Here is a 24,240-nt window from a genome sequence, read left to right on the forward strand (position 1 = left end):
CAAACAAGGTCCCTAATAAATATTTATGCAACAAAGTAAAAGCCAAAAGACCCTGAAATGATTGTCAAATGACGTTCTCAGGATTCTAGATTTAGTCCAGTGGTTCTCAAACAAGGCCATTTTGCTCCTCAGGTGATATCTTCATAATGTCTAGAGACATTTTGGTTGTCACAGTTCAAGGGGGGAGGGGGTGGTGACTGCTATTGGCAGCTAGTGAGTTGAGACCAGGGCTGCTGCTAAACAATCTATAATGCACCGGTCAGTCCCTCACAACAAGGAATTATCCAGCCCCTAATGTCAATACTACTCAGGTAATTCTTTTCAGAACCCAATTCCAAACATGTCACCCTTCAGGGATTTTCCACTGTTCTTAGGATAAAAACCAGAAACTCTGATCCAGCCTGAATTTGAGTTGCCAACTAAGAGAGGAAGTACATTTTCTCTTCTTCTGATCCCCTTTACCTTATTTGTTTCACAAAGAAATGGAATTGGCTTTAAAGGGTTTTAATTTTATAACAACTATCCTTTTATCAATTTCCTTTCATTCTGCCTCTTCCCTCTAATTACAAATTCCAAAGAGTGGCACATATTAATTATTAGGAAGTCTTATCATTTAATGTGAATTCACCTTGTGTTCAGATAGTTGCACTAATGAACCATTCATAAATACCAATGAACCTCACTGTTTCATTTAGCTCAATAAATCTCTCCAGAAAACACACACACATACCCCCGCTTCCCACCCAGCACCCCCCCACCCTGTTTGCCTCAGCCAGGATTTACCAGCTTGAGTATGGGAGTGTAGACCCCCATTGCCACAACTTCATTGTTTCTAAAAATATAACATGTTTACTAACACACTTTGAAATTGTGTCAATAACTAAAGCAAAGTAGCAAGATGGAGTACAACACCCTCAATTTTAAATTGTTTATTTACTTACTGATTTGCAAAATGTGATCAAGTTTAATGCATCTCTGATTATTACTGTGAATTAAGGATACCTGACTGTATTCCAAACGAGTTTTGAATATAAAACTCTTTTGTCTCAAAGTCATTTCCAGTTCAGTACTTGAAAATGGAATTCATGATCTCCCTCCCAAATTTGGTCCTTTTTCAGTGTTCTTACTGACGTTGAATGGCATAGTCAGTCATGCATTTACCTAAAACTGAAACCTGAGCATCTTCTCACCCTTCAGTCACTTTCATCACCCCTTTGGTCCTACCACTTGGACATCCCATTTCTGAGACCTTCACCACTCTCCTTATTCCCACCACCCCACAGTCTCTGCCACCATCATCTTAGCCCAAAGGACTTATCTCTTGCTTGGACTATTGCAATAGCTTTCTAACTGCTCTTACTTTCCTCAACCTTGCCTTCCTCCAATCTATCTTTGGTACTGCAGCCTGAATGATTCTTTTCAAAACTCAATCCCGATGATCATGTCTCTCTTTAGTTAAAACCCTTCAGGGTTTCCTATTGCTCTTAGGATAAAAACCAGAAACTCTAACACAATAATCGCCCTTGCCTACTTCTTTTGTCTCACTTTCTACATTCTAGTTCTCTATGCTTCTTTTACTTTCTTCAATATGTCACATGCCTTCTCACCACAGGTCCTTAGTACATGTAGTTTCCCCTACTTTTAATGCTTCATGTCCTTCTGACCACCTCAGTCAGGTCCTCCTGTTATATACTTTTATGGAACTGTGTAACTCTCCATCGCTTGTGTCACAGCTGTAAATTAGAGTTATTTTCCTGATTGATTTGCTAATGTTTTATCTCCCTCTAGTCTGTAAGCTCCCAAAGAGAAGGGATTATATTTGTTTTCCTCACCATTGAGTCGCCAATATCCAGCATAGTTAAATGCAATGAATGAATAAAGTACTAAGAATTTGAATAATTTAAAAGAGGAGAGAGTGTTTTTTGTTTTTTTTTTTTAAGAAAAAACTATGTCGTGCATGAAACCAAATATCGGTTAATCCAAAATTAGATGGTGCAAAGCAGCCATCAGCGCTAAATCCAGGTCCCTGAATAAAAATGTATAAGTGGAAGCACAAGAGTTAATCTAATATACACGCAGAATTTCTTCCTCTTACATACAACTCTGCTGTGACAAGTGTCTTAGATGACTCACTCTTCCTGGGGGAATCCCTGGTCAAGCCTCTTTTACATCATCAAACATGGGGAAAATAATTTATGAGAAATGAGAAAAGACACTTAACCTCTGTTATCTCAGTTTTGAAACTCTTAAAGGCGAAGAGTCAACCAAGTGGGATTTTTTTCTGAGAAATAACCAATGAAAATTTGTCCTAGGAAGTTGACAAACAAGAAGCAAAGTTTAGTAGAACATAATACATTGACGCTTATTCATAATTCTGAAGTGAGTAATGTCTGTCGTTGCTATCTCCCAGTTTTCCTTCTGTAGCTTTTTTTTGTTAGTCAGAACTATCCCCACTGGGCTTTCCACTCCTCTCAACTATTAACCCTCCTATTCCCACCTTTTCTAATGATCTGATAAACCCACTTATCCCAAAGTGTAGGTGACAGATGAGGCCATCTCAGAAATATTTCCCTTAAAAAACTTAATGGAAAGTGTTAAGGCAAAGGAATGAGACTCCAGTGGTGGGATTTTAGCCATTAATATGTAGGGGAGAGCACTGTGGGTGGGGAGACACACTTGGGGACCCTGAAATCTCACTCTGTAACAGGTCACCCTCTCATGAAGCCTGCTGTGACCCTATCCTTAGTAATCAAATCCTCTGAATGATTGATTAGAAGACTAAGTTGTGTAACTGTTGCATTGCTGGGCAATTATTGGCTGCGCATTAGAATAACCGAGGGAGCTCTTAAAAAATACTGATGCCTGGATCCCATGCGGATCAATTAAATCAGAATCTTTAGGATGTCACCTGCACCTTGATATTTTTAGAAAGCTCACCCGGTGATTCTAAATATTTGATCAGGGCTGTGAACCACTAATCTAGCTACTAGTTACCAATAAAAATTAAAAATACCTTCTGAGCTACATGAGGGTGTTTTAATCCTGCTCCATAGTTAGCCTCAGAAAGCCCTTCTCCTCTCATGTGTGTGTCTGTGCTTTACTCATGCCCCTTCTTATTCTTTCAAAGGAAGCATTCACTTGCTCTTTTGCCCTGGGTCTGCTGCACCATCACCGTTACCATGCCCATATGTGTACGTACTCCCCATGTTTACACAGGAGGAAACATGGAATAGAGCTAAGCTGTGTAGATAAGAAAGTTTAAGGAAAGGACAATGGCCAAGGGTAAACCAAAAACAACCATTGTAAGTTTCTAAGAATAATTTCTCTAATGCCAAGGATATGACTTGTCATGAATTTCCTTAAAATATTCTTTTTTATACATGGGATGTACTTGTTTTAATAGCTGTGAAAAACTATCAGGTACAAGAATTAACTAAAAATGGATCAAAACCTAAATATAAGAGCTAAAACCATAAAGCTCTTAGAAGAAAACATGAGGTAAATATTTGTGAACTTGGATTTAGCAACATATTCTTAGATATGACACCAAAAGCATGAGCAACAGAAGAAAAATTAGAGAAATTGAACTTCATTAAAATTAAAAACTTCTGTGCATCAAAGGACATTATCAATAAAGTAAAAAGACAACCTAAAGAATGAGAGAAAATACCTACAAAACATATATCTGATAAGGGTTTTATATCTGGATTATATAAAGAACTCCTACAACTCAATAACAAAAAGACAAATAACCCAAATAAAAAAGTGGGCAAAGGAGTCGAATAAACATTTTTCCAAAGACAATATACAAATGGTCAATAAGCACATGAGAAGATGCTCAACATCATTAGTCATTAGGGAAATGCAAATCAAAACCACAGTGAGATAATGCTAGACTCTAGTGTTGGCAGTAATCAAAAAGACAGGTAATAACAAGTGTTGTCAAAAAAAAAATAGCAAGTGTTGTCAAGGATGAGGAAAAATTGCTAGCATACACTGTTGGCAGGACTGTAAAATCATTCAGCCACTGTGGAAAACAGTTTGCTCATTCTTCAAAAAGTTAAACATAGAATTAACATATGATATAGCAATTCCACTCCTAGGTATATACACCAAAGAAGTGAAAGCAGGGACTCCAACAGATACTTGTATGCCAATGTTCATAGCTGATTTATTCACAATAGCTAAAAAGTGGAAATAACCAAAGTCCATCAACAGATGAATGGAGAAACAAAATGTGGCATGGAATATTATTCAGTCATAAAAAGGAAGTTCTGACACATGCTATAACATGGGTAAACCTTGAAAACATTATGCTAAGTGAAATAAGCCAGCCACAAAAGGAAAATATTGTATGAGTTCATTTATATGAATTATCTAGAATAGGCAAATTCATAGAGATGGAAAATAGATTAGAGCTTACCGTGGGCTAGAGGGGATGGGGAATAGAGAGCTATTGCTTAACCAATTACAGAGTTTCTGTCTGGGATGATGATAAGTTTTGGCAATAGAAGTGATAGTTGAATAACATTGTGAATGTAATTAATGCCACTGAATTGTACACTTGAAAATGGTTTAAATGGCATATTTTATGTTATACATATTTTACCACAATAAAAAGCTAATTGTCAAAGGTTTTAATAAAAACCTTAGTTATACTCAAGTTCTATTGAATATTTGCTATGTTTGTCATATTGACATGTATAAATAATTTGCAACTGGTAGAAAGAGTTTATGGTTTGAGAAAATAAGAAGCAGACTGAAGGTATCAACTATTAAAAATAGTGTGTCTCAATACTATATAACATTTTAGAGAATGACTATATTATTTTAGAAAATATTTCACAGTGCCCCCGGACTGATTGTGTCATAGGGCTAAGGTGATTGGTAATTCTTAAGTTCTTATGTGAAGTGGCAGCTGTAGGAAAGGGACAAGACTCAGGGTCAAAAAACTTAAGGTTGATTCTCAGCCTGACACTTATTCGCTGTAAGTTTCAGAAAAACCACATAATTTTATTAGACTCAGTCTTCTCATAGGTAAGATGGGATAACAATTCTGTGTATTTTAAAAATTCAATAAAACAAGAAATATATATATATATTCATATATATATATTCATATATATATATATTCATATATATATATATATATATATATTCATATATATATATGAAATTGCCAGCAGAAACAGCTACATGGTAGAAGAAACCCAAATGTCCATCAATGGATAAATGGAAAAACAAAATGTGTTATGTACATATAATGGAATATTATTCAGTCTTAAAAAGGAAGAAAATTCTGACACACGCTACAACATGGGTGAGCCTGGAGGACACTGTGCGAAGTGAAATAAGCCAGTTACAAAAGGACGAGTACTGTATGATTCCACTTACATGCGGGGTCCGAAATAGTCAAATTAATGGAGACAAAGTAGAATAGTGGTTGTCAGGGGCTGTGGGGAGGGAGAATGAGGGGTTGTTGTTTAATGGGTTTAGAGTTTCAGTTTTACAAGATGAAAAAGGTTTGCAGAGTCATTGCACAGCACTGTGATTATACTTAACACTACTGCACTCTACATTTAAAAATGGTCAAGATGGTAAATTCTATATTATGTGAATATTACCACAATTAAAAATATCAGTGCCAAATATGTAGTGGGTGCTCAATAAATGTGTATTAAGTCCAAATGGCCCCATTTCACAAACTAACAATGAGAGGAAGATCACAAGGGAGGCAATGCCCTGCCAATGTAACTAAACACATAGACTGAAAATTGTCCATGATGGAGGAGCAATTTCTTACTAGCATATGAAATTATGACACAGTTTGAGTTTTTAATTATCAAAGAGTTAAACATTTATAATTTGAGATGCATTTTAATTACTTCCACCTAAGGCTTATAAAGTTATTTTAAAACATAAGGAGTGGAGGGGAAGTCTCAGCCTTAATTGGAGACAGTATCAGAAATAATAAATCTAGTTTACAGTATCCCCACTGGCCATTTAGGAAAAAAATTCAATTCTGCGTGGAAGTGCCAGCTATATGAGGCTCAAGACAAAGTTGACGGAGCTACGTTATTAGTCAGGCAATTGACAAGGCGGGTAGAGCTCTATGAGGGCTCCAGGCAGGGAAGACACAAAAGAAGAAGACAGTCTGGGCCCTCTGGAGCTGACAGCTCATTTGGGAACAGGGCCTAGATACACATGCACACATGCACACACATGCCCACACACATGTGCACACACACACATCCCACCTACCGAAACAGTCATACAGCGCAATGAATGACAATGTCAGTAGCAAAAACTGAATATACATATGAAGGGTGGTGTCAAGGCTGTTTTTGACAAAACCTTTTAATTTCAAGAGATCTGTCCCTAAATAGAAAACTTCTCAAATCTCTTGAAAATTGTGACAAAAAAATTCCAGGTCCAATGGACAACTCGTAGTTTTTCAAAGCCACACCTGCTTTTTGATTACTTTCTAAAATTAAAACCTACAAAAGAGAAACAAAAGCAACTTTTTGGAAACAAGTTTACCTTATAGTCAAAATATAACCATCCTTTGGGACATGTTCCATGTTTTTTTGGTGTATCTTTCTCTTTCTCTATGATCCAAAACTTTTTTCGCTTACAGATGCTAGGCATAGAAACTGAACACTCTTCACTAGCCCAGAGTCCTGGAAGAGAAAATGGTTAGAAATGACCGGAAACAATGGTGACTCTTTGTAGGCATTCTCTATTGGTCACTGTTTTTTTATGACTGCTGTGGTTTACCAGACTTTGTTAAATCTAGAAATTGAACTAAATTTAACTACTAATCATAGAGTTCTCTAGTGAAAAGAGCTAACTGCGCAAGGTGCCAAATCAGTAATTCTAATTTAAGAATGTAGAAATTTTGCAAATGCAAAAAAAAAAAAAAAAAAAATCTAAACAAATGCTGCGATTGCAATCACAAAACTGATGAAAGTTTTAAGAATATTTGACTTGGTTAGCCAAAGAATACTTTGTAGAGTAATATTTTTGACTTAAAGTATTCAACTTCAAGGTAAAAAAATTCTAAAACAATAGATGATCATTTCTACTTTATAATTATTAAAAATATAATAATTTAGAAAAAATAACTCAGGAACTTCTAAGGAAGAAGCACTTCTGAACCCTGACCCCTAAACAAAACACACACACTTAGAGACATGCCCTCAGGAATATTATCCCAAAGTCCTCAGTCTCTTGGAAAATGTTCTTTTAATTAGAAGAGCTATATTTTCAGAGTAAAGGTTATAGAATGCATTTCATTAGCATTCAAGTTATAAATTCCAGAATAGGGCAAGGATGCATGTAAATTGCAAGGGCAGATTCAGTTTTCTAGTGTGAGGGGTATGAGCCAAAAAGATATTGGCATTCTGAAGGAGGGGCCGGAATGCTATTTTCAATGCCGATTAGCTGCTATTCTTCCAGAATCACAAATAGCCTTTCTGCAGGCTGTTGTGACACCTGCTGGCAAAAGCGAGCTGATTAACAACATGCTTTTTCGTCTCTTAACTTTCTCTGCAGCTGCCCTTACATCAGAGATTGCTTTCCATGTTTATCCCTCTCCTGACTTAGGAGAATCTGTTAGAGTTAGGGACATCATTACCTTTTATTGGATAGAAACAGTGGGATGGATATGAGTGGACAATCAACCCCAATAACACTGTATTGATGAATAGAATTTAAAAACCCATCTTAAATGTACATGTACTTCTAAATCCAACAGGCAAAGAGTTGGTGTTCTAAGGCAGGCAGCAATTAATGCCTGGTGTTAAAAAAAAGAATACTGAATTCAATGAAAATTTTTCTTAAATGGGAAAATGGAAGTAAATTTTAGAGGTTAAAGTTCTGACCAATTATAAACTGGATACTACAAAGAGATTTTTAAAAATGGGCCCATGTTGAAATTTCATAGAGAATAGTATTTGTCAGGCAATTTTTAACCCATTTCAGTGGGCTCATTTTTGGTAGTTTTGGTTCAAGAGGAAGGACTTATCTGGATATAAATTATTTTCAGGAACATGAATGCATGGAATAAACTGTAGGAATGGTCATCCTTAAGACTTAAGACTTATAAAATTAAACACACTCAGTTGAAAAGCAAAGTAACCAAACAAAACCTTCTCACTGAACTAATGCAATGAAAAGGAGACTTCAGGTCTTCTGAAAATTATGTTTGTATTATAAACCCAAAAGTGGATGAACAAAATAACCTGTTATGGATGAAATGAAGCCACATCTCTGACTCTGATTAATCATGGACTCTTCTTTTCCGTTGTCCCAGTTCTGGTATATTACTGGTGATCCATCTCTCCAGCTGCAGAAAAATTAAAAAATTAAAGGTCTTCTCTCATTCTGCATGTTCAATCTCCAACACCACTTTTGGAGTTCTGGGATATGGATTGAAGGCATGATATTTTATTAAATTAAAAAAAAATCATGTCTGTGGTTAGGGAAATGAAAATTTATAAGTTAATGTTTGAAGGCTATTCAACAAATTTTTTTAAATTTAATTTTATTTTTATACAGCAGGTTCTTATTAGTCATCCATTTTATACACATCAGTGTATACATGTCAATCCCAATCTCCCAATTCATCACACCACCACCACCACCCCCCACTGCTTTCCCACCTTGGTGTCCATATGTTTATTCTCTACATCTGTGTTTTTATTTCTGCCCTGGAAACCGGTTCACCTGTACCATTTTCTAGGTTCCATATATATGCATTAATATACGATATTTGTTTTTCACTTTCTGACTTACTTCACTCTATATGACAGTCTCTAGATACATCCATATCTCTACAAATGACCCAATTTTGTTCCTTTTTATGACTGAGTAATATTCCATTGTATATATGTACCACATCTTCTTTATCCATTCGTCTGTCGATGGACATTTAGGTTGATTCCATGACCTGGCTATTGTAAATAGTGTTGCAATGAACATTGGGGTGCATGTGTATTTTTGAATTATGGCTTTCTCAGGGTATATGCCCAGTAGTGGGATAGCTGGGTCATATGGTAATTCTATTTTTAGTTTTTTAAGGAACCTCCAACTATTCTCCATAGTGGCTGTATCAATTTACATTCCCACCAACAGTGCAAGAGGGTTCTCTTTTCTCCACACCCTCTCCAGCATTTGTTGTTTGTAGATTTTCTGATGATGCCCATTCTAACTGGTGTGAGGTGATACCTCATTGTAGTTTTGATTTGCATTTCTCTAATAATTAGTGATGTTGAGCAGCTTTTCATGTGCTTCTTGGCCACCTGTATGTCTTCTTTGGAGAAATGTCTATTTAGGTCTTCTGCCCATTTTTGGATTGGGTTGTTTGTTTTTTTAATATTGAGCTGCATGAGCTGTTTATGTATTTTGGAGATTAATCCTTTGTCCGTTGATTCGTTTGCAAATATTTTCTCCCATTCTGAGGGTTGTCTTTTCGTCTTGTTTATGGTTTCCTTTGCTGTGCAAAACCTTTTAAGTTTCATTAGGTCCCATTCGTTTATTTTTGTTTTTATTTCCATTACTCTAGGAGGTGGATCAAAAAAGATCTTGCTGTGATTTATGTCAAAGAGTGTTCTTCCTATGTTTCCTCTAAGAGTTTTATAGTGTCCAGTCTTACATTTAGGTCTGTAATCCATTTTGAGTTTATTTTTGTGTATGGTGTTAGGGACTGTTCTAATTTCATTCTTTTACATGTAGCTGTCCAGTTTTCCCAGCACCACCTATTGAAGAGACTGTCTTTTCTCCATTGTATGTCCTTGCCTCCTTTGTCATAGATTAGTTGACCATAGGTGTGTGGGTTTATCTCTGGGCTTTCTATCCTGTTCCATTGATCTATATTTCTGTTTTTCTACCAGTACCATATTGTCTTGATTACTGTAGCTTTGTAGTATAGTCTGAAGTAAGAGAGTCTGAGTCCTCCAGCTCCATTTTTTTCCCTCAAGACTGCTTTAGCTATTCGGGGTCTTTTATGTCTCCATACAAATTTTAAGATTTTTTGTTCTAGTTCCGTAAAAAATACCATTGGTAATTTGATAGGGATTGCATTGAATCTGTAGATTGCTTTGGGTAGTATAGTCATTTTCAGAATGTTGGTTCTTCCTGTCCAAGAACATGGTATATCTCTCCATCTGTTGGTATCATTTTTAATTTCTTTCATCAGTGTCTTACAGTTTTCTGCATACAGGTCTGTTGTCTCCCTAGGCAGGTTTATTCCTAGGTATTTTATTCTTTTTGTGTCAATAGTAAATGGGAGTGTTTCCTTAATTTCTCTTTCAGATTTTTCATAATTAGTGTATAGGAATGCAAGAGATTTCTGTGCATTAATTTTGTATCCTGCAACTTTACCAGATTCATTGATTAGCTCTAGTAGTTTTCTGGTGGCATCTTTAGGATTCTCTATGTATAGTATCATGTCATCTGCAAACAGTAACAGTATTACTTCTTCTTTTCCAATTTGTATTCCTTTTATTTCTTTTTCTTCTCTGATTGCCGTGGCGAGGACTTCTAAAACTGTGTTGAATAATAGTGGTGAGACTGGACATCCTTGTCTTGTTCCTGATCTTAGAGGAAATGCTTTCAGTTTTCACCATTGAGAATGATGTTTGCTGTGGGTTTGTCATATATGGCCTTTATTATGTTGAGGTAGGTTCCCTCTATGCCCACTTTCTGGAGAGTTTTTATCATAAATGGGTGTTGAATTTTGTCAAAAGCTTTTTCTGCATCTATTGAGATGATCATATGGTTTTTATTCTTCAATTTGTTAATATGGTGTATCACATTGATTGATTTGCGTATATTGAGGAACCCTTGCATCTCTGGGATAAATCCCACTTGATTGTGGTGTATGATCCTTTTAATTTGTTGTTGGATTCTGTTTGGTAGTATTTTGTTGAGGATTATTGCATCTATATTCATTAGTGATATTGGTCTGTAATTTTCTTTTTTTGTAGTATCTTTGTCTGGTATTGGTATCAGGGTGATGGTGGCCTCATAGAATGAGTTTGGGAGTTTTCCTTCCGCTACAATTTTTTGGAAGAGTTTGAGAAGGATGGGTGTTCGCTCTTCTCTAAATGTTTGATAGAATTCACCTGTGAAGCCATCTGGTCCTGGACTTTTGTTTGTTGGAAGATTTTTAATCACAGTTTCAATTTCATTGCTTGTGATTGGTCTGTTCATATTTTCTATTTCTTCCTGGTTCAGTCTTGGAAGGTTATACCTTTCTAAGAATTTGTCCATTTCTTCCAGGTTGTCCATTTTATTGGCATAGAGTTGCTTGTAGTAGTCTCTCAGGATGCTTTGTATTTCTGCGGTGTCTGTTCTAACTCCTTTTTCATTTCTAATTTTATTGATTTGAGTCCTCTCCCTCTTTTTCTTGATGAGTCTGGCTAATGGCTTATCAATTTTGTTTATCCTCTCAAAGAAGCAGCTTTTAGTTTTATTGATCTTTGCTATTGTTTTCTTTGTTTCTATTTCATTTATTTCCTCTCTGATTTCTTTCCTTCTACCAACTTTGGGTTTTGTTTGCTCTTCTTTCTCTAGTTCCTTTAGGTGTAAAGTTAGATTGTTTATTTGAGATTTTTCTTGTTTCTTGAGGTAGGCTTGTATAGCTATATACTTCCCTCTTAGAACTGCTTTTGCTGCATCCCATAGGTTTTGGATTGTCGTGTTTTCATTGTCATTTGTCTCTAGGTATTTTTTGATTTCCTCTTTGATTTCTTCAGTGATCTCTTGGTTATTTAGTAACGTATTATTTAGCCTCCATGTGTTTGTGTTTTTTACGTGTTTTTCCCTGTAAATGATTTCTAATCTCATAGTGCTGTGGTCAGAAAAGATGCTTGATATGATTTCAATTTTCTTAAATTTACTGAGGCTTGATTTGTGACCCAAGATGTGATCTATCCTGGAGAACGTTCTGTGTGCACTTGAGAAGAAAGTGTAATCTGCTGGTTTTGGATGGAATGTGATATAAATATCAATTAAATCTATCTGGTCTATTGGGTCATTTAAAGCTTGTGTTTCCTTATTAATTTTCTGTTTGGATGATCTGTCCATTGGTTTAAGTGAGGTGTTAAGGTCCCCCACTATTATTGTGTTACTGTCGATTTCCTCTTTTATAGCTGTTAGCCGTTGCCTTATGTATTGAGGTGCTCCTATGTTGGGTGCATATATATTTATAATTGTTATATCTTCATCCTGGATTGATCCCTTGATCATTATGTAGTGTCCTTCCTTGTCTCTTGTAACATTCTTTATTTTAAAGTCTATTTTATCTGGTATGAGTATTGTTACTCCAGCTTTCTTTTGATTGCCATTTGCATGGAATATCTTTTTCCATCCCCTCACTTTCAGTCTGTATGTGTCCCTAGGTCTCAAATGGGTCTCTTGTAGACGGCATATATATGGGTCTTGTTTTTGTATCCATTCAGCAAGCCTGTGTCTTTTGGTTGGAGCATTTAATCCATTCATGTTTAAGGTAATTATCGATGTATATGTTCCTATGACCATTTTCTTAATTGTTTTGGGTTTATTTTTGTAGGTCCTTTTCTTCTCTTGTGTTTCCCACTTAGAGAAGTTCCTTTAGCATTTGTTGTAGAGCTGGTTTGGTGGTGCTGAATTCTCTTAGCTTTTGCGTGTCTGTAAAGCTTTTGATTTCTCCATGGAATCTGAATGAGATCCTTGCTGGGTAGAATAATCTTGGTTGTAGGTTTTTCCCTTTCATCACTTTAAGTATATCATGCCACTGCCTTCTGGCTTGTAGAGTTTCTGCTGAGAAATCAGCTGTTAACCTTATGGGAGTTCCTTTGTATGTTATTGGTCGTTTTTCCCTTGCTGTTTTCAATAATTTTTCTTTGTCTTTAATTTTTGCCAATTTGATTACTATGTGTCTCGCATGTTTCTCCTTGGGTTTATCCTGTATGGGACTCTCTGTGCTTCCTCGACTTGGGTGGCTATTTCCTTTCCCATGTTAGGGATGTTTTCGACTATAATCTCTTCAAATATTTTCTCTGGTCCTTTCTCTTTCTCTTCTCCTTCTGCGACCCCTATAATGCAAATGTTGTTGCATTTAATGTTGTCCCAGAGGTCTCTTAGGCTGTCTTCGTTTCTTTTCATTCTTTATTCTTTATTGTGTTCCGCAGCAGTGAATTCCACCATTCTGTCTTCCAGGTCACTTATCTGTTCTTCTGCCTCAGTTATTCTTCTATTGATTCCTTCTAGTGTAGTTTTCATTTCAGTTATTGTATTGTTCATCTGTGTTTATTTGTTCTTTAATTCTTCTAAATCTTTGTTAAACATTTCTTGCATTTTCTCAATCTCTGCCTCCATTCTTTTTCCGAGGTCCTGGATCATCTTCACTATCATTATTCTGAATTCTTTTTCTGGAAAGTTGCCTATCTCCACTTCATTTAGTTGTTTTTCTGGGGTTTTATCTTGTTCCTTCATCTGGTACATAGCCCTCTGCCTTTTCATCTTGTATATCTTTCTGTGAATGTGGTTCCACAGGCTGCAGGATTGTAGTTCTTCTTGCTTCTGCTGTCTGCCCTCTGGTGGATGAGGCTATCTAAGAGGCTTGTGCAAGTTTCCTGATGGGAGGGACTAGTGGTGGGTAGAGCTGGCTGTTGTTCTGGTGGGCAGAGCTCAGTAAAACTTTAATCTGCTTGTCTGCTGATGGGTGGGGCTAGGTTCCCTCCCTGTTGGTTGTTTGGCCTGAGTTGACCCAACACTGGAGCCTACCTGGACTCTTTGGCGGGACTAATGGCAGACTCTGGGAGGGCTCATGCCAAGGAGTATTTCCCAGAACTTCTGCTGCCAGTGTCCTTGTCCTCACAGTGAGGCACAGCCACCCCCCACCTCTGCAGGAGACCCTCCAACACTAGCAGGTAGGTCTGGTTCAGTCTTCTATGGGGTCACTGCTCCTTCCCCTGGGTCCCAATGCACACACTAGTTTGTGTGTGCCCTCCAAGAGTGGAATCTCTGTTTCCCCCAGTCCTGTTGGAGTCCTGCAATCAAATCCCGCTAGCCTTCAAAGTCTGATTCTCTAGGAATTCCTCCTCCCGTTGCCGGACCCCCAGGTTCGGAAGCCTGACGTGGGGTTCAGAACCTTCACTCCAGTGGGTGGACTTCTGTGGTATAAGTGTTCTCCAGTCTGTGAGTCACCCACCCAGCAGTTATGGGATTTGATTGTATTGTGATTGTGCCCCTCCTAGCATCTCATCGTGGCTTCTCCTTTGTCTTTGGATGTAAGGTATCTTTTTTGGTGAGTTCCAGTGTCTTCCTGCCGATGATTGTTCAGCAGTTAGTTATGATTCCGGTGTTCTCGAAAGAGGGAGTGAGAGCACGTCCTTCTACTCCACCATCTTAAACCAATCTCCTATTCAACAAGTTAACCACTAAGATCTAGTCTAATCATTCTGCAAATAAAAACCCGTTAAACAAAGTTAAATGCAAATTAATCTAGGTCCATACCGAAATTCATCATTGGCTCTTTCTTCTCGAAGTCCAATCCACCAGTTTACACCATACTTTGATAGCTATTTAAAAAAGAGAGAGAGAATGTTCAGCATTTATCCTACTTCTTTTCCCTTTTCACTATTAAGATTAATGGGGTCGCTGTTAATAGCTTTCTATTCTTCAGTATTTTACCCAATTATCTAAAGAAGAGTACACTAAGGCCTAGCATCTTGAGAAGACCTGAAACTTCATTATTCTAAACTACTCCCTCCTCATTATGTAAGAAAATTGGAATCAAATATTGAAAATAATTTTGGTTTCATACAACATGCCATAACTTTGTTACAATGTTTCCTATATATTTAAAAGTAAATTTTCTAACTCTCATAATAGGGATTTAAAAAGTAATATTGTAAAGCAAAATAGAATGTGGATTCCTTTTTTGACTAAAAATTTAGTGGTTTATGCGCTCAGTGATTTATAGTTTACTATATATGCCACCTACTTGAAAAACAATTCGAGACACAAAGACCTCAATAGTAAAAATAATTTGTATTTTAAGCATTAGTCTGATTGGTAAGTTTTTGAACTAAGTATTAGCACCCTCCCCATTCAAATGGAAATCGCATTATTAGACAAAATAATACTACAGTATTTCCAATGGTTGACAACTAGAAAATTATCCTTTATATATTTTATGAATTTACACCATTATTTATCACATAGATCCCAGTACAGTAAAGAATAAACTTGAAACACCATAGGCATGCACATGCATACACACATTAGAGCAGATGTAATACTGGACTTATGACCCAGGAAATTGAAATTCCCTCTTTAACTATAAAAGAAGAACAGGCATTAAGGATTTCTCTAAGGTCTTTAAAGCAATATTCTTTATTGTGTGTGTGCTGTGTGTGAAATGTAACTTAATTTTTTATGCTAAAAACCTGTTAATTTGAAGGCATTGTACATTTAAATTTACACTTTCATTTCTTCTGTAAAGACTTGGGAATGCGTTTTAAGATATATAAATATTTTTCCATGTGAATTTCAGGTCATCATACAACAGAACCTAATAGCTCTCTAACATTGTAATTTATACACAGGTATTTTTACTCCTTAATCAGTGTGGCTGTCTGCCATATCAACAATTTAAGAATAATGCAAGATGGAACAACTATAATTTTGGATCCCTGAGTTGTTGTTTCATGGACGTGTTCTTACATGCTGAATTTAGACTCCTATTGTCAGATTTTGGAATGGGTCCATGGAGACTGGCTGTGAACTCAGTGGAAGAACCACAACAATTTCATTCAATCTAAAGAGGTCTCATGTGCAACAATAGTGGAAATCATGGCCTGATTGTTCACTGCCCCAATTAAGGACCTCTAAAGGGGAAGTGTAACTACTGCATCTTAAGTGGCATATTTATTACTACCTCGATTATAGCACGGTAATCCTCCACAGGGCACATCACAACCTGTTGTGATATGGAACAGAAATTCATAGGACAAGATAGTAGACACCCAAAGTGAAAAATCCAATGTGAAAAATAGATGTTGTAAATTTCCATTTAGGTATGAAACTGCAACAATAGAAGATATTAGTATTCTTTTGTATAAAAAATGTGATACAACCATGTACCTCATAGTATCAATTATGTTTTGTTACAGAAGAGCAGTCATTATAGATAGCATCGTATGGAAGAACACACCAAAAAGAAATAACCCACAGCAATAGCCAATATATTAATCTACTAAGCAGTATAAGGAAGAACAACCTGTCATCTCTTAAAATGTTTCCATAAAAATAGCAAAACCAAGTTATTTTAAGGATTTAAAACACCAGATTTTTGAGGATGACTAATAGATTTGATATATTTTTGTTAGAAATATTTTGAAATAAAAATTTAAAAGTAAGAGTAAATTGCAATTTTGAAATGCAAATATTGTACAACACAGCATAAAAATGTTAGTTCATGTCAAACAACTCCTAAAGTGCTCATGTTTTTTTACTTTTTTGGCATTAATCTGACCAACAAGATGGCTCAAAAAACTAGTACTCAAAAATTCCCTCACATCATGCTTTCTGTTAGTCAAAGAGGAAATTCTGACTCATCACTTTTCCAAGACGGAAATATTCTGTTAAAAAAATTTTGCTTCAGATTTTTAAAAAATGCATCCAGCTTTCTTTTTCAATAATTAGTTCTTCTACTCCCAACTGAATGTTATCTTTGTCTTTCACATTTCTGAGTTACTACTCTTCTTAGAGGAGCTATACAATGCATATGTAACTTTAAAAATATTTAATTATTTAATTCTTATTCTTCCGGCAATTATAGGATGGGCATGCCACAAGAATGAGTGGTATGACCTCTACATGTTTAGTTCCTCATCCAGAACTTCTGGACTGACTCATTCTAGCAAGACGTTCTTAGATATGGGATTTCTTAGTTAAGGAATGTAAATGGTCACCATATATACCACTGCTACCACCAACAAAAATTGCCTAACTGCTATAAACTAAGCAGGAGGAAGAACTGCTTTAGCAATGTACAGCATTCTTTTTTCTAAATTGATACCCTTCCCATTTGGTTTTCTTGCTCCATTCTTGGTCTGCACATTCCCTATGATGATTTTCTTCTGTGGCACAGTGCAGTGTTAGATCAGTCAGCCACTCACCCATAATACTGACAGGGCATTCTTTATTAACATGGTCATAGGCTTGGTAATAATTTTGCCGTATAAGACACTACAAGGTTTGTCTGGTTTGAGATCACTAGATCTAGTCCTCTACTAGATCATGGCACTGGCTATGCCTTCTCAAATGTCTAAGCCTGTGGGGTTTTACTATTCCCTTCAGTGGGAGGTATTAACTCTGCCATTTCCACTGGATTCCCAACAACCAAAGGCTGGGAGAGTGAATTAAGGGAAAGGTTAAGAGAGAAGACCTGCAGAGGTTCCTAAAAGAGCTAAGCTCTGCTGGAACGATCAAAGAAGCCCTTTACTGTGCATGTCTGAGACAGAGCTGACAGCCATCTTTTGGGGAGGGATTTTATTTTATTTTATTTATTAATTAAAAAAAGTTGAGGTATAGTTGTTTTACAATATTCTATTAGTTTCAGCTATACAACATAGTGATTCAAAAGTTTTATAGATTATACCCCATTTAAAGTTATTATAAAATAATGGCTATATTTCCCTATGCTGTACAGTATATCCTTGTAGCTTATTTATTTTATACATAGTAGGTTATACCTCTTAATCCTCCACCCCTATCTTGTCCCCCTTCTCTCTCCCCACTGATAACCACTAGTTTGTTTTCTGTATCAGTGAGTTTGTTTCTGTTCCATTATATTAATCATTTGTTTTGTTTTTTAGCTTCCACATATAAATGATAACGTACAGTATTTCTCTTTCTCTGTCTGACATTTCATGAAGCATGATACCCTCTAGGTCCATATACGTGTTGCAAATGGCAAAATTTCATTCTTTTTTATGACTAATATTCCATTGTATATATGTGCCACATCTTCTTTATCCATTCCTCTGTTGATGGGCATTTAGGCTGCTTCCATGTCCTGGCTACTGTAAATAGTGCTGCTATGAAAATTGGGGTGCATGTATCTTTTCGAATTAGTGTTTTCATTTTTTTTTCAGATATATACCAAGGAGTGGAATTGCTGGATTTAGTTCTTTGAGGAACCCCCATACTATTTTCTATAGAGGTTGCACCAACTTACATTCCCACCAACAATGCACAAGGGTTTCCTTGTTTTGGATGGATTTTTAGAACCAGCCCTTTAATGTAATGAATATGCTGTTCTGCTGCCTGTGGCCATTTTTAAAAATGACCTTGTAAGTCAGGTGACCTGGGATCACTTCCAAATTCCACTACTTAGCTGCTGTGTAACAAAGTTGCTTCACCTCTTTGGAGTCTTAGCTTCTTCATCTGTAAATTGTGCTGACGATAGAACTTCCCACAGAGAGTTCTTAGAAAGATTAAATGCCATTAAACGTTAGTACTTAGCCGTGCTTGACACTGTTACAATAAGCATTGGCCAAGTATCAGCTCCTTTTGGGACGTGCACTTTGCATGTCCAGGGATTAGTTTTTAGCCATTCACCTGATCTCTTGTTATTGCCGCCAGGGGTGAGGAGTCTGCTGTCTAGCTAAAGAAACAAATGTATTTTCCGAGGTCATGATATGTAATTTGTTGATACTTAATATTACAGTTTTGGCTTGAGTGTTCCATTTGTAGGAGATGGAGAGTAGTAAAACAATGCATGAACCAATACTGGGGAACATCCAGTTCTCGTGGGTGGTCTGCCACTGAGTCTCTGTGAGGCCGTGCAGTTGTCACCTAACTCCTCTGGTTCTTGACTTTTCCATCAAAATGCAGTAGTAGTCCCAACCTGCATGCACCTCACAGGCTGTATGTGTATCAAACAGAACTATAGAAACAGGAAAGCCCAGTGAGGTGTGAGGGGAGACATTTCTCTTACAAGTCAAGGATGCTTTAATCCAGAGCTTCATTTTAACAGTCAACTTACAAACATAGGAAAAGATGATAGAGCAACCAAGGATTCCTGCAGACCATGAACTAATGTTAAATTATGGGAAAAGAAAAAAGGCTCTTTCTTACCTTCAACAATTTCCTAGGGAAAATTGGGAATGAGGCTTTTCCTCCCTGGTGCCCCCTTGGTAATTTGTACATACTGCTCCCTTTTCTCTTATTACATCGTGCTATTTCCAGCTTTTTAAAGACACTGACTGTATTTCATTTTTACGTCCTTGACATTTTTGTGTCCTTGACAAATACCACAGTGTCTGAGACATACCTAGTGCTCAATAAATGCTTGCTGAAGAAATACACTGAAAACCAACACTATTCCTTGGCAGTCTTATTCATTGTTTAATGGATTTTGCATGCTGCTTTCTAACAAGCCTAGGTTCTCAGAGGATTTCTCTATCTGAAGTTGAAATGGAGAACCACTCCTTACCATTTTCTGCATAGAGTCTAAAAAAATATTGTACTCTTATAAGTCAAATTTGAAACATTAAAATAGCCATGTACCTCCCAGTACTCTTTGTCCCTCATTTGTGCTTTATTTTCCTCCATGGCATTTATCCATTTATCTTTTTCTAAAATATTATGTAATTCTATTTATTTATATTGATTACAGTCTTCCTTCACAGACTAGACTAAAAACTCCAGGTGGGCAGGAATTTTGGTCTATTTTAATCACTGATAGAGCCTCAGCCCCTAGAAGAGTAGACTCAATAAATATGCATTGAATGATGGAATGAACCTCACAAAAACAATAAAATGCTATTTACTCATCCTTTGTTGCTAAAAAAGCATGAGGAGAAGTGAAATGACTGACCAGCATCGTAAACCTGTGTTTCCATTATTTGCTCTAAATCTCTATAACAGGAAGAAAAACCGTTCTTAAAAATCTAAGACTTTTAATGAAACAAATAAATATCTGAAGTAATATAAAAACAAAATCCCTCAAGGACAGAAGAAGGAGTTAAGCTCTGAGTTTCTCATAGTTAATCATATTTAAGTACCGCTCTTATTTTGCCGTGGATGAATTCTTGTTCACGTGCAGAATGAATAGTGAGAATATCACTGCGCAGCCAGCCACAGACAAACTCAAAGGAGGACCATTCCGAGGCAGAGGTATGAAAAAGGTACTCTGCCTCCTGATAAAAGAGCCAGGGTGCATCTGAAAGAAAAATAAGCAACACAGGTGAGGCAACAATTATTGAGCAATGTAATACAGACTTAAATAGGGTATGCTATGATTGACCCCAAATGTGTAATTTGGTCACTCAGCATTAAGAAAATGTGTGTGTATACACCCACTCCCACACATAAATAAGTATACAATTTACTTATTTTCCTTGGTCTATTTCATATAAGAAACATTCACGTATATTCAAAAGTCTGGGATAGATACATATTTTAAAATCATGTGTCATGAACGTGGAGTTAAGCTATGATATTAGTCTTCAGTAATATTTAGTGACATTTATTAGTTTGATTATTTATTAATGATGAATTTGTTAATTTGAAAAAATTAGTTGTCAATTGACACAAGAAAAGAGAAACTTGATTGGAGCTATGTAATAACATAGTAATGCTACAAAATAGCACATAATTAGAAATTCAAGAACTGCCAGGATAGTCCTTACCATACTGGTACCAGGGTGGAATCTTGGGTCTCACATCTGCAAAATGAAAGCAAACCAGTTTGAGTGAACTTTATTTACAGGTGTACTATCTCTGAATTACTTTAGGTCTAAACACAATATTTTGGACTTTGCTTTTTAAAAGATCATTGAAGAACCAGGTGTTGTTTGGAAAGTGGTAAGTTCTCATACTTGAAGAGGAAGCTCAAGAGAGATCTCTGGTTAAAGAGAAAAGGATGTGAATACTTGTTGAGAGCCCACTGTGTGTCACACACTGTGCCAGGTGCTTTCACTTACTCATTTGATAAGTAATTTTGTTTGCTTGTAATGTCACAGTGACATTTCTTCCAGGTTGCACTTGCAAAATACAGTATTCCACAACATAGGCAGTTATTTTCATTTCCTACTAAGGTAGCGTACTGCACTGGTGTCATCTTTTCCCATTCCCCCATGATACATTATTTGCTAAAAGAGTACAATTTGGTTCATCATGAAAGCTGTTGGTACTGTGCTCCAGGGTGCTTAAATTTTAGACCTCTGTAACTGTTCACTTGGGAAAATGCTATAGATTATTAGAAAGCAAACAAATAGTAAAGATCTTATTAATATTTTTACCTCTTGGAATTTTGCATATCCATTCACGTTTGGAACCACAGTATGAGGGTAGCAATGTTTTATTTGCCTTATAAACAGCACAGTTTCTTGCATCTTCTCCAAAATAATTATTGTCTAGAAATGAAGAGACAACCTGCAGCAGATGAAGTTCATTATTCCTTAATAATGATCCCCCGCAAAAAGTTTCAAAAGATCAAAAAGGCATCCCTGTAAATAAATCACAATAGACTTCTGGAGGAAGTATGGTTATGATGCCAGTTAAAGGTTGTTCCACATTTGTGAAAAGCAAGCTAATCAAAGCTTTATCATTTTTTTCTTGAAGATGCCTTTTTTTTTTTCTTTCTTTAAGAGGCATTCTACTCTTTTCTCCAGAAGGAACAAGTCAGATGAACTTGCACTGTTTTCTCACTGGCAAGATTAGGCTAGCCCTGGGATCCTGGGTAAACTGTTTAGAGGCTCAAGGATCTTTCAGAATCGAGTCTCACCTTTGATGTAGATTCTTTTGCATAAATACTAGGCTTTTAGTCTCTAATCACTAACTTCTAAGTCAACCCTAGCTTTAATCAGGAAACTATCCAATGTTTTCCAGGAATGATCACATAACGGGGTATTGACTGGAGATTCAACCTTCTCAATGATTTGATGACTACTTGACAGAAGAGTGGATGGACCATGAGTAAAACTGAGGTAAAAAATTTGAAAAAAAGAGGGTTTTGAAACCATTTATGCTCCTCCTCAAACATCTACACAGTCATGCAAGAATTCATCTAGCTTAAATATATATAAGCTCAGATTCGGAGAATGGCATGAGTTTGATATTTATTTTGTCCAGAGGGAAGTGGCAAGGGACTCAGTCCACTGCTTCACCGCTTAATCTCACTGATTCTGAACCAAATTGTCTATTCCCCTCCTATTACTGATGAGTTTTTGTTTGTTTGTTTGTTTTACTAAAACGCATTCTCAACCTCTATGTACCACATTTTATGCTCCAAGTGCCGTATTAATGTTAACCAACTGTGCCATGTGGTAGCTGCCATTTATGGGGTAGGTCGACCCTGCTATGCCCCTTCCACTCTCTGGGCCTTGGTTTCTTCATCAGCAAAACAGTTGGGTGGGGCTGGGTGATCTCTAAGATCTCTTCCTGTTCTCTGGTCCTGATGCCCTTTTCAAAGAAGCAGTACTGGGGTAGAATCATTATTTTTTTTAAACTAGCACACTCTTACTATTTTTGCTCCCACTATAAGCATGTAGCTTTTCCGCAAACCCCTTCCTTGCTACAGATTTGAACACCATCTATGTAGCAGGCCTAGAGATAGATCCCTTTTCTCTATTGATCTTTACTGTTTCATCAAAGTTTGGCTGCTGCTGTTTTGCCAACGAGGAGACATTACGCTATTGTGGCTTTGGAGGCAGACAACCTGTGTACAAATACTGTCTCTCTTATGTATTATTTTAGGCAAACTACTTAATCATTTTAATACCCACTATATTGAATCACTGCAAGGATGAGATGAGATCATGCAGGAGTGCACTCAGCTCAGTGCTCAGAACATAATTAGGGCTCAAGGAACAGGAGCTGCATTAAATGCTCACTGCAGGCTGTTGCTACCCCCCAGTTCACAGGTGAAACTGAATCACTTGATTCTGCATGTGCCTTCAGATGGATCTCATTTTAATCTGGGATACTGCTACTGTTTTTTCCCTATTATGAGGAAAATCTGAGAAATCCTCATTGTACCTGAAAAAAAAAAAAAAACCAAAACGTAATTGTGAGTTCCCTCTTCCCTTCATAGAGGTTTTTTTACACGTGAGGCTGAATGAAAAGCAAGTCTTTTTCTTCCTTCCAAATAACTTGCTTTGTCTGAGAAGGGGGAGCTGTGTCTAAGGCTGGCATTTCTGTTCTTTCAGAGTGAGAGAAACTGAAAATGTTTCTTTTCACTGCGACACAGACAACGGTCCCACACTTACACAATCAGGTGCTATGCAGCAGGGGCGGGGGGTGCAAAGGAAGCCTGGTATTATTTTAGAGAATAGTTGCTTCTCTGCTGGAGAGTCTTCACATGGGAGATGGTTTTGGGGGCTTTTTCAGAGAATTTGATTCCTTTTTGGGATGAGATCTTATAGCTGGCTTTAGAACTATCTGGCTAGCAAAGGTTTCTCAAGACCTTGCTGAAATAACTCTTTTGGTACCAAGGTCTGGTGCAGTTTTTGATTTAGGTTTGGGTCATGGGGAAGATGGTCATTCTCTCCAGGTTCTCTTGGTTGGTTTACCAAGTGGTTCCAGGGCCGCCTGCTTTGAATTCATTTTCTTTTCTCCAGCTTGGAAAGACTTACAGGAGTTCCATCAGACCACTCCCAAGAGCCAGCATTCAGTGGGTTTCTTTTGTTAAATCCAATCCAGAACTGCCTTTCTTCTGTCCTATGAAGAGAGGAAACAAAAACTTGGCTCTTCCCGTTGAATTCACAACATTATGTAAAATGTTCAAGAAATATTTTAAAGTATTTAGTTGTGTAGGGAACAGCTGACGCTACTGGCAGAACTGGTCAAGTCAGCAAGCATTTATGGAACATTTCCTGTAAGCAAAACCTGAGCTATAAAATGAACTGAGAGAAGATTAATCTCACTTCCCATTTCTCTTGGTTTGTATGGTGTGCTCATTGGTGACGGGCAGTTGGGGGAACCGTCAGCTCGTACTGAGAACATGGCTTTCACATGTTCATTAGGAAGGGCAATGTCTTTCAATTAAGACAAGAACACATGAAAGCAAGTTGGTAAGAAATTTTGGAACATCTTTTCCCTAGAGGACTATTTATTTGCTAATTGACTATACTATTTATACTACTTTACTCTTTTAATTTGTTGTTCTTTTGTCAAATGTTCATGTATTCTCTGAAGGTTAATCACCACCACCCCATTTAATAAAAGGTACACAGCAGA

General features: G+C 36.8%; 1 protein-coding gene across 1 annotated transcript in view; it reads right to left on the minus strand.

Moving 5' to 3' along the window:
* PLA2R1 (phospholipase A2 receptor 1) overlaps positions 1–24,240 on the minus strand; it is a 112,777-nt gene that overhangs the window by 16,596 nt on the left and 71,941 nt on the right. Inside the window, 7 exon segments of the mRNA XM_082464908.1 lie at positions 6,541–6,680; positions 8,244–8,347; positions 14,503–14,567; positions 20,064–20,221; positions 20,691–20,726; positions 21,303–21,435; positions 23,637–23,721. Of these exon segments, the coding sequence (XP_082321034.1) occupies positions 6,541–6,680; positions 8,244–8,347; positions 14,503–14,567; positions 20,064–20,221; positions 20,691–20,726; positions 21,303–21,435; positions 23,637–23,721 (721 nt within the window).

This window comes from Balaenoptera physalus (genome assembly GCF_965194825.1).
Source record: "Balaenoptera physalus genome assembly, chromosome: 6".
Lineage (NCBI taxonomy): Eukaryota > Metazoa > Chordata > Mammalia > Artiodactyla > Balaenopteridae > Balaenoptera > Balaenoptera physalus.